General features: G+C 41.5%; 1 protein-coding gene across 1 annotated transcript; it reads right to left on the reverse strand.

Moving 5' to 3' along the window:
- Window positions 1-447: 447 nt before the first annotated feature.
- GJA1 (gap junction protein alpha 1) lies at window positions 448-9,615 on the reverse strand. The gene is made up of 2 exons (XM_010707430.3): window positions 9,360-9,615; window positions 448-3,502 (listed from the first exon to the last, which is right to left on the reverse strand). Exon 2 carries the CDS (start codon window positions 3,484-3,486, stop codon window positions 2,341-2,343), a length of 1,146 nt encoding a protein of 381 aa, XP_010705732.1. The 5' UTR covers window positions 3,487-3,502; window positions 9,360-9,615; the 3' UTR covers window positions 448-2,340.
- Between the last annotated feature and the right edge of the window lie 156 nt (window positions 9,616-9,771).

The raw sequence follows: 9,771 nt of genomic DNA on the forward strand, positions 1-9,771 counted from the left end.
TACTCTCATTGAGAGAGTGAGGATTTCCTTTCAGAAATTGAAACTGTCAAACAATCTGATTACATGGCGGAACGTAAACTTGAAGCAATGATTTCATAGTGTAGAACAGTGTCTGCATATGAAAAAAACCTTTAAAATGTTGTGTCTGTATCTTACTATTACAGTATTTTCTAATAGTTTGCAAGTAACTATATATATTCTGAGGCTCATGGCAAGATGTACATTTCAGTAGTTCATGCTGAGCATGATTTTGTTCCAGAGCTGTGAGGGTCTCTGAATTTGGCCCTCATAAATTTCAATTCAAAGTAAATCCAGATGGATTTTACCAAGACTGCTTCTGAAATGCACCGTGACAAGGGAAAAATGAAGAGGGAAGGAAGGAGCTTGAACTGCAATACTGAAACGAAAATACATGGACGTATAAAATAGTAAATGACAATCAGAACATGTATTTATACTAAATTAAAACTTTATTGACTAATGTTCTCCAGACAACATGATCCAATGGACTATGGTTGCAAACATGCAATGAAGTTGAACACAACAGTAGTTTAACATGGAATGTCAAACAAATTAATATACTGTAGTAAATGAAACCATTTATCTGTGTTGCTGCAAAATGAAACCAAGCTATGTATTTCCTTGGTCAATCTGTGTTCAGCTAAGAGGCAATACATTTGAAGAAACTGGTAGATTTCTTTAGAATTTATTTCAAATAAATTATCTAGAATTGTATTTTTTAAAAAAATCCTTTCAACTTCACTTGCATTTCAAACAAAACCTAAGTGTAAACACTAAAGTTGCTAGAGCCATCTAGAAAGACCTAACTGTCAAACTCGGAGTGGACACTACAGTTCAGTAAATGTGAATACTTAGTATAAGAAAAATACCAGTTACTGCAAAAGTCATGTAGGCATATTTTATTATTAATCCAGCACAAAGCATTTCTTCTAAGTTTTTCACATAAAAGACTAAAGCTTGCTTACAGTACTACAACTTCTATTGTTCAAGCATCATTATTACCTATCAGGGAGATTGGCTAGATGACCGAATGGGTCTTTTCCATCCCTAACTTCTATAAAGAATATCATTCATGCCAGCAAGAAGATGGGTCACTACATCTTGAGCTTGATCCTGTAGACTTTGCTCAGGTAAAACTCCCACTGACTTAAAAGAGAGATTTTCCAGAGCAAGACATCCAGGATTAGGCCCTTTTTTATTTTTTATTTTTAAAAAAGCATCCATTTAGGATACATGGAAAATATTATATAGAATTAAAAAAATATATGACATGTGCTTCACTTGCATTGAAGGAATCAGAGAATGTAAACACCATAGTGGCCCACACCTTCACAATATCCATGAGCAAGTGTCAACTGCAAGTAATCTGTGTGCGTATGCTTCTCAGTGTATGCTTCCAAGTGTGTTTTGTGTACACCTTTACCTCCATGTCCACACACACATGTACACCCTTAAAATATGTAAAGGTGTGATAAAATTAATTATAGTAACTTGCTTGCCTGTCCTAATGCTTAAATCTGCAAGTGACAGCCAACTGGGTTTTATATGATGCTAATGAGACTGCATGTGAACAGCAGGACATGAATATTGCTGTGGGCAAAAGTGTGGTTGCTGGTTCTAGGAGCATGAAGCCATCCCACTTCCACCTATGCACATCACTAAATCTACCTGCATTAAGAGCTGGAAAAGCAGGTGACCAAAGTATTTCTCGGTGGGCTTTTTCTGAAATTTGAGTCGTAGACTGTCCTCATAGAAGCCTTTCAACAAACTGGAGGACTATGCAAGGAAAGTTTACCTTCAAAGTGCACTTATTAAGAATGGAATGTTCTTGACAGGGAAATGATCAGAGACAATCCTGGATTTTTTGCTTGTTGAATAGGAAAAACCTTTTCATCTTCAGACAGCACTTCACCCTGACAAATGTGAGTTCAGTTATTATTGGGTTTTAGAAGATTCTTAAGAAACAAACACAACAGTACGCACATACACATAAACTCAGATATTTACAGCCTTTCTAGAAAAAACAGCCCCATACCTTAGTAACGACTACTTATCTTTTTCTTTTTTTTTTTAAGTATTTAAATTCTTTAAACCAGCTACATTAAATACCAATGTGTATTGTACCACCCCACACCAACCCCATATCCTCCCCAAAAAACAGCAAGTATTTTAAAAGTTTGTTTGCCTGTTTGTTTTTACGATTGTTAAAATCTCCTGCTTGAGACTGTTAAGTACCACCTCCACTGGAACAATATCAGCACTGACTGCATCTTCCAATGCATGTCGTTTCATAGTCGAGCAAGTACTGCAGTGAGAAACTTAGATCTCCAGGTCATCAGGTCGAGGCCTGCTGCTGGCTCGGCTGCTGGCTCTGCTGGGAGGCCTCTGGTCCACAATGGTGAGGGGTTGCAGCTCGTGACCTGACGCCAGTTTTTTCGTGTTCTGGTGCTCATCAGGGAAGTCGAAGGGCTGGGCATGTGAGTTGGAGATGGTGCTGCCAGCCTGCCCCATCCTATTCTGCTCCGCGCTGTAGTTGGCCCAGTTTTGCTCGCTGGCTTGCTTATTGTAGTTACGACAGGAGGAATTGTTCCTGTCTCCGGTAACAAGCTTGTACCCCGGGGGAGACATGGGAGACAAGGGGGCGGTTGGTGAGGAACAGCCATTGTAATACGCATATTTGGGGGAACCACAGTCCTTGGAAGGGCTCATCGTGCCACTGTGGGAGTAGGGGTCGGTTTTTCCTTTCACACGATCCTTGACACCCTTGAAGAACACGTAGAAAAGCTCAATGATGTTCAAGGCAAGAGACACCAAAGACACTACCAGCATGAATACGATGAAGATGGTTTTCTCAGTTGGACGGGACAGGAAACAGTCCACCCTGTGAGGGCATGGGTCTCGCTCACAAGTGTAGATGGCACTCAGGCTAAACCCATAAATGTACCACTGTATCAGCAGGAAAGCCACCTCGAAGACAGACTTAAAGAGGATGCTGATGATGTACGTACGGAGCAGTCCCCCACGCATCTTTACCTTGCCATGCTCTTCAATCCCATACTTGAATTTCTTAATTTCTATTTGTTTGAGGTGCATATCCACATTCACACCATCATTTTGGACCACCTTGAGCTCTTCTTCTCTTTTGTTCAGCTTCTCTTCTTTCCTCATCACGTAGAACACGTGCGCCAGGTACAAGAGGGTTGGTACAGACACAAATATGATCTGCAGAACCCAGAAACGCACATGGGAGATGGGGAAGGACTTGTCATAGCAGACGTTCTCACAACCAGGCTGTTGAGTATTGCACCGAAAAGCGGACTGTTCATCTCCCCAAGCAGACTCGACTGCTGTCCCCAGTAGCAGAATTCGGAAAATAAAGAGGACAGACAGCCACACTTTTCCTCCTGCAGTAGAATAAGCTTGAACCTTGTCAAGAAGTTTTCCCAGGGCACTCCAATCACCCATCTTTGCGAGATATCAGCTAAAGAAGGAAACAAAGGAAAAAAAAAAACAACTGATGGTTAAGACAGATGTTTAATACTTTTGATGAGCTGAATCACACACAGATCAATGCTAACAGTATGCTAACAGTTAGCTTTGTTCTAGTTCATGTGCTTCACTTGGTCTCCAGGTGGACTGGGAAGTATGGGAAACTGTAAAGATAAATATTTTATGATGTCTCCAAACAAAGCGAAAGAAAGAAGTTCCTAATTTCAGTCATGTTTTCAAGAAGTCCATGAAAACTCCTGGTTGCCACTGTGGTTGGCTAAAACCAGCTTCCTTGGTGGCAGCTGCAGTTCAATGACTAACAGCTGCCGCAGGCTGAAAACAGCTGTGACACACCACTGAAGCAGGATGTGGAAGCGTTTGGTAGTACTCCTTGAGTATGCTAAGAATAAATGAAAGATTTCTCTCTTTTCAGTGTGTCTCATCCACGGTTACTTACATATTCATTCTTTAAAAGATCAGGAAAGCAAAACATAGTATAATCTACATAAAGAAATGTACTGAGTTAATGGTAGGGTCAGATACCTAACATTTAATCATTACAAATGTGCACAACATTTTCCATGGCAATATTAAATTGAGCTGTTCCACACGTAACTACACTGTGTGTGATACATCTGAGTGTAGTTCCTAATGATGCAAAGTTCTTACTGCGCTTTGCTTCAGAAAATCTTGCTTTCTAAATTAAATTTATAAATAAGTATTTGCAGCACAAAGATCGATATTGGTACTCTTCAGCTACATTTTTATAAAGGAGCCAAAAATACTAAATGCATCAGGCACAGCAAAGCTTATGTTACCACATTGGAAGAACTGGTTTCCTGGCTATCTGTGGCTTGCTTGATTTACTGTAGTTTCAACTCCTCATTTGCATCTTTTTAGATTTAAATTCCTTCACTTCACTTTGAAAGGAAAAAAGATTTACCCAGGAAGGAAAGACAAGTGAGCACTTTCTAAGGGAACTCCTAGTAGGCGATTTGCACTCCAACTGTAAAAGACAGCAAATTTAAACTGTGTCTCTCAACTTGAGTTTAAGTTTCAGGAAAACGCACCACTTCTCAAGGATATCCAAAAATACATGAGGTGACAAAAAACAAGTAAAATATTCTACTCAACGTTCCAGATTCCTAGGAAAAACAAAGCTCAATACATAGTTTTTATCAAGTGGAGAATGGTAACCTTTTCTGCTTAAAACTCTACATTTTAACTTGTCCCACATGAGTAAGCATGTGAAATTGGGCACCTACAAGAAAAAATAAGCACAAAGCATCCCTTTTGAAGTAGATGCTGCTGGGCAGAGATGTTTGTACCATGCATGCTGAGTAATCTCTTTAGTTTCCTTCCCGTCACATCAAGGATATATTCCCCAGTGAAGGTTATTTATAGAAAACAAACAAACAAACAACAAAAACACCCAATTTCTGGATAATTCATAAAATAGGAAGTTTTAGTACCAAGGAGATTTTCTTTCACAGAGTGGTGACTCACTGGAAACAGAAAGTTATAAATTTGGCATACTCAATCATAACAATATATGCTACACCAAATAAGAAAGCACTGTCTTTTTTGCTATCAGAAAGAGTCAGAGAATAATGAGAGCCAAGTGTTTAAAGTACTTGCTCCAATGGCTCGGAGGTGCCAATTATTTTTGAACCCTTGCAAAATAACCCAGGGCTGCTTCCGCAGCCCGCCTGGTCAGCTCACTCTGAAGTGCAGAGGAAGTTTACCTACTGAGGCATACAGACCCTTCCTCACATAATTAGTTCTTCATATGAACCAAGTCCCATCAAAGGATCAGGCTCTCTTCAGACTTTTAAATCTGGAAGCCTTGCTGGCAGGGACACGCAGCATGTTTCTTTCCAACATACCCTTTCAGGACACATCATTCCCAGGTTTAGTCATTCCTAGGAAAAGATTAGTTTGTCTTTATTGGTTCAGTTTGGTAGGAAAGGCGTCAGCACACGAGCATAGAGGGCTCTGGAAAGGCAGGAATGCAATGTGACTGGGTCCCTCATGCTGAGACTGTTAAAACAGAGAACAGTCTGTAACTATACAGCACGTGAAGTTTGTTTTACAGGCAAACTTTTCTCCATGTCCTAGCAGTAGAAGTGGACAGAAGGAGCCTTTTTCAAGTAACAGCTTCTTGATTTAATTAGCCAGCTTTCAGATGATTTGAAACTACTGCATTAACAGACTTTCCTCAGACTCGGTGTACTTTTTTACTGTCTAAATGTTATTTCAGATTGAAAGTTTGATTAAGAAAACAGGGGATGTGTTATTTCTAGGCAGCTATATGTTGTTTGTTTTTTAATTACACTCTGCTCTGGTCCATTACAGTAACATGATTTACTTCAGTTTTGACCTACCTAATCCCACACCTGCAATATTTTGAGAATTTACTACCTATTTTTTAATTTACTTCAGCATGCAAAATTGCTAAGTTTCATTTATATCCTCTGGCAATATAAACTCCAGGAGGAAACATTCCACACTTGAATTACTCATACATAGTTTTGAAAAGAAACTTTTTTTAAAGAGATCAGTTACACTCTAGTCTTTGCCAGTGATAAAAACCCCACATCCATTCAAAACATTGTGCTGTTAATCAGATAATCTTGTGGTGGCACAAATATATTATTCCTTCACTTAAGTGGATTCTGTTGCTTTACGAAACACATACTTTGTTTTTTTTCAGGGAAAACTCATTCACAGGACATAACTCGTTTGCTTTCCGGACACTGAAAGACCATTTTTATTAACTGATTCCATTGTATGTTTATTAGGTATAAGAAGAGGTTTTGCATCAAACAAATATTTAAATGTTTTAACTAGTAAATAGTTTGAAATTGATGGAAGTTCACAGTCAAAAACTATTTTTTCAGCATCTACACTTCTTTTAACAATTACATTTCTTTCAACCGTTCCACTGAATAGCACAGCTTGATCTGAGGGACTGGTGCAATTTCAGTAGTTCTGAAATTTTAGGATATAGCTGATGATGCATATACACATTTCATGAGTTCCGATTATTACTTCAAAGAGGTTTTTTGGGGGGTGATAGACTAATGCAGGCCTATTAAACTTTTTAAAAGATGGATTTCTTCCAGATTCTACTGTGTGTGGGTAAAGATAGGAAAAAACAACACAGAGCAGCAGGAGATATTACAGCATTCATCTACATGGGTTTTGGATGATCACATATAGAAGAAATTTGACTTGTAAGCCACAATTAAGAAATCTGAGAAGTATTTTTTATGGACAGCATTCACCATGCCATCTGGTTCATATTTTCCATGAAGAATAACGCAAACTCGGTGTTTGGTAACATGTCCAGGTCTGACTGCAGGGTTAGAAGGTCACATGCTAGTGGATGGAAGAACAGTAAGGGTAAGAGCGGGATCTAAAATGGGATTTTGCAGCTGAAGGAGTTGGAAAACAGGCCAAATCTTTGCTTTTCCTAGAGAAATCTTGCAGACATAAAAAATAAGTGGTCTATCAAAGAGAAGATTCTGGACCTTGAACATCAATCAACCTGAGTATCTCCCAAAAGCAACCAATACTGTCAAGAAAAGAACTGAGGTGTACAACTGAAAGCATTTAGATGGGTTGGAATAGGGAAGATTAGTTTTCTGAAATCCTACGGAAATCAGCAAATGTCTGACATTCTCCTGGAAAGCTGTAGTTCATTTGCAGGTCTAAAGATGAGCCTCAGTTCGTTTCATCTGCCAAAGATAAGATGCTAAATGGTTGCATTAGCTAGAATTTAAAGCGTCAGAAATGTTTGCTTTCTCACTGTCTGCACACAATGTTGGTGGTCACTTGCAGATCTTCTCCACAAGATTTTCTCTCCCATGTTCTACTCTCTACACCCAATTTACTTCTAAAGCATAGCTGCAAAGGGGCCCAAAGCAACCAGAAATACTTTCTTAGGCACTCTCTAGTTGTACAGCTAAAGTCTCCCCTCTGTATTATTGCCCATACTCACCCCTTTTCTGACTCGCTTAGGAACTAGGAGAAGAAACACTGAATTCCTTGAGGGGCCCTCAGGCCCTCTGAAGATCGTGCTTGCAGGTCTTGAAATCTGGAATCCTAATAAGTGCATATAGCATAAACAAGAGGCCAGGTGCCTCCATGCGAGATAAGCTCAGCGGGTAGCACTGAGGGGGGGAAACTAGAGACTCGGGAAAGAGAGCAATAGCTGATGAAACAGATGTTGCTCAATGTCATCTAACCTTCCTCGTGCCCACAGGAATCCTTGGCCTAATCCAGAGTTCATTTCTGAGACAACTAAAATTAATCTCGTAGACTTGCAGAATGTGAAAACTGAGATAACTTCACAGTGTTGGATCTGTTTGCACTCCTGAGTGTGGAAGCACTCAGACTTACGCCAGAAACCAAATCCCTGGCGTCCCCTTCTTCCTCCCGAACACTGCCTGCTGCTGCCCTTCTCCCATTTGTACGCTTGTTAGGTATCATGGGTCAGTGCCAGTGTTTGCCTTTGAAGTTTTTGAAGGAAGCACTTCAGTAAACATCTCAAAGACCAGAGGCTTAAATTCGGCAGTGCAGTGTGCTGTCCAGATGTGAAGCAGGCGGGATGAAAAGCTGCACTGAGTCCTGCAGCTCACTCCCTGTACGGGCACACACACGCACGCACACGCAGGACTCAGGCCCAGGTGCTCATGGCTCACTTTCATCCCCATTGCCGTGGGCTCTCACCCTTTAAGATCTGAAAGAATTCCTCAGACAAAATATGCTCCTGCACAAGGCTCGCTGGTTATCGCAAGGCAAAATGCGAGGACAAACATCAGCACACAGTATTCCTTGGTTAAGAGGAGAGCATGCTACTCGATAAGATAGGTCCCGCACCCTGTGCTCCAGCTGCAGGTCCCCCTCTCTGCCTTCTGGTGTGCTTCTCTCCCCGCTGGCACGGGGCAGAGACCTAGAGTGAAACCGTGCCAACTCTTGCAACTTGAACAGCTTTTGAGCTGAGAGATGCTGCTCAATCATTCCTTTTCGCCACGTTTTGAAAGTATTTAAGCCTTCAAGGTAGTATAAAAGGAATGTGTCACATCGGGATTATGACACTGACTGTGGATATTCTTTCACAGTCCCTCCTAGATAGCTTTCATTTATAACCACCCAGGACTCAGAAACCTCGCCATCGTGGTAAGATGTATCGTGATATCTCACATTCCTTCCCTAAAATCCCTTTACCGAGGTTGCTAAAACAGAGTAACTATATACAAACTAGGTTAGAATCCCGTAACCCACGTCTGGATTTTATCGCATCTATTATCAGAGAAAAAGGGAAAAATCGCCAGGAAGCCCACGTGGAAGTCAACACGTTCTTAGCAGCAGCATTTAACAAAGCACCTAATGAAGAGCAGCGAACAGGCATCGGTGGGATCGCTGTACGAAAGCGAAATGCGTGGGGCAGGAACGCGGCGCGCTGAGCTGAGCTGCGGAGAGGAGCGGAGCGCACCTACGTTCCTTCTTTCTGGGTCAGTACGAGGGGGGGCACAGATTTCACCAAAAGGAGCAACAAGTCCGCGGCTCCGCAGCTGCAACCTCACCGCAGAGCCTCTCCCCGTGGAGCGAGGTCGGAAGTTGAGGGAAGTGTCGTATTTTCAGAGATGTGTAAAAGTATGACAAAGGAAAGGAAAGCACGGCGTAATTCCTGCGAGTTTAAACCGAGTACTTCAGGACAACTTTTTATTATTACATATATATTTTTAAACAAGTGCAAAATCCTTAGAGTGAAAAAAAGTTTTTAGGAAAAAAAAATAAAAAAGTGTACACCAAAAGACGAGAAAGGAAAACTTCCAACTTACCGCTGCTGATGAGCAGTGCGAGTGGCTCGGGGTACTTCTCTGGAGGGTTAAGGGAAAACGGAAGAGCACGCTGAGGCGCTCGGACCTGTCTATTTAAACTTTAAAAGTCTACTCCTGCTTTGTATTTTTCATCCTTCCTTCCCCACCAGCGAAAGAAAAGTGCTGATACCTCGTAAAAGTTTTTTTCTAACTTGGAACACGGGCAGAGCTTTTAACAAGTTTTCTGACTGTGAAAGAGGAGGGGAAAAGGAGGGGTGGCAGCCCAGGAGGAGGGGCCCCGCGAATGGAGCGCAGGAAGGTGGGGGGAGGAGGGCGAGAACTGAAGGCGCAGCAAAAACGAGCCGGGGCAGAGGGGAGCGCCCCGAGGTCGCCGCTGCTGATGCAACCGAGCGAAGGCGGGCGGGCTGCGGCG

Source organism: Meleagris gallopavo, chromosome 2 (genome assembly GCF_000146605.3).
Source record: "Meleagris gallopavo isolate NT-WF06-2002-E0010 breed Aviagen turkey brand Nicholas breeding stock chromosome 2, Turkey_5.1, whole genome shotgun sequence".
In the NCBI taxonomy this organism is placed as follows: Eukaryota; Metazoa; Chordata; class Aves; order Galliformes; family Phasianidae; genus Meleagris; species Meleagris gallopavo.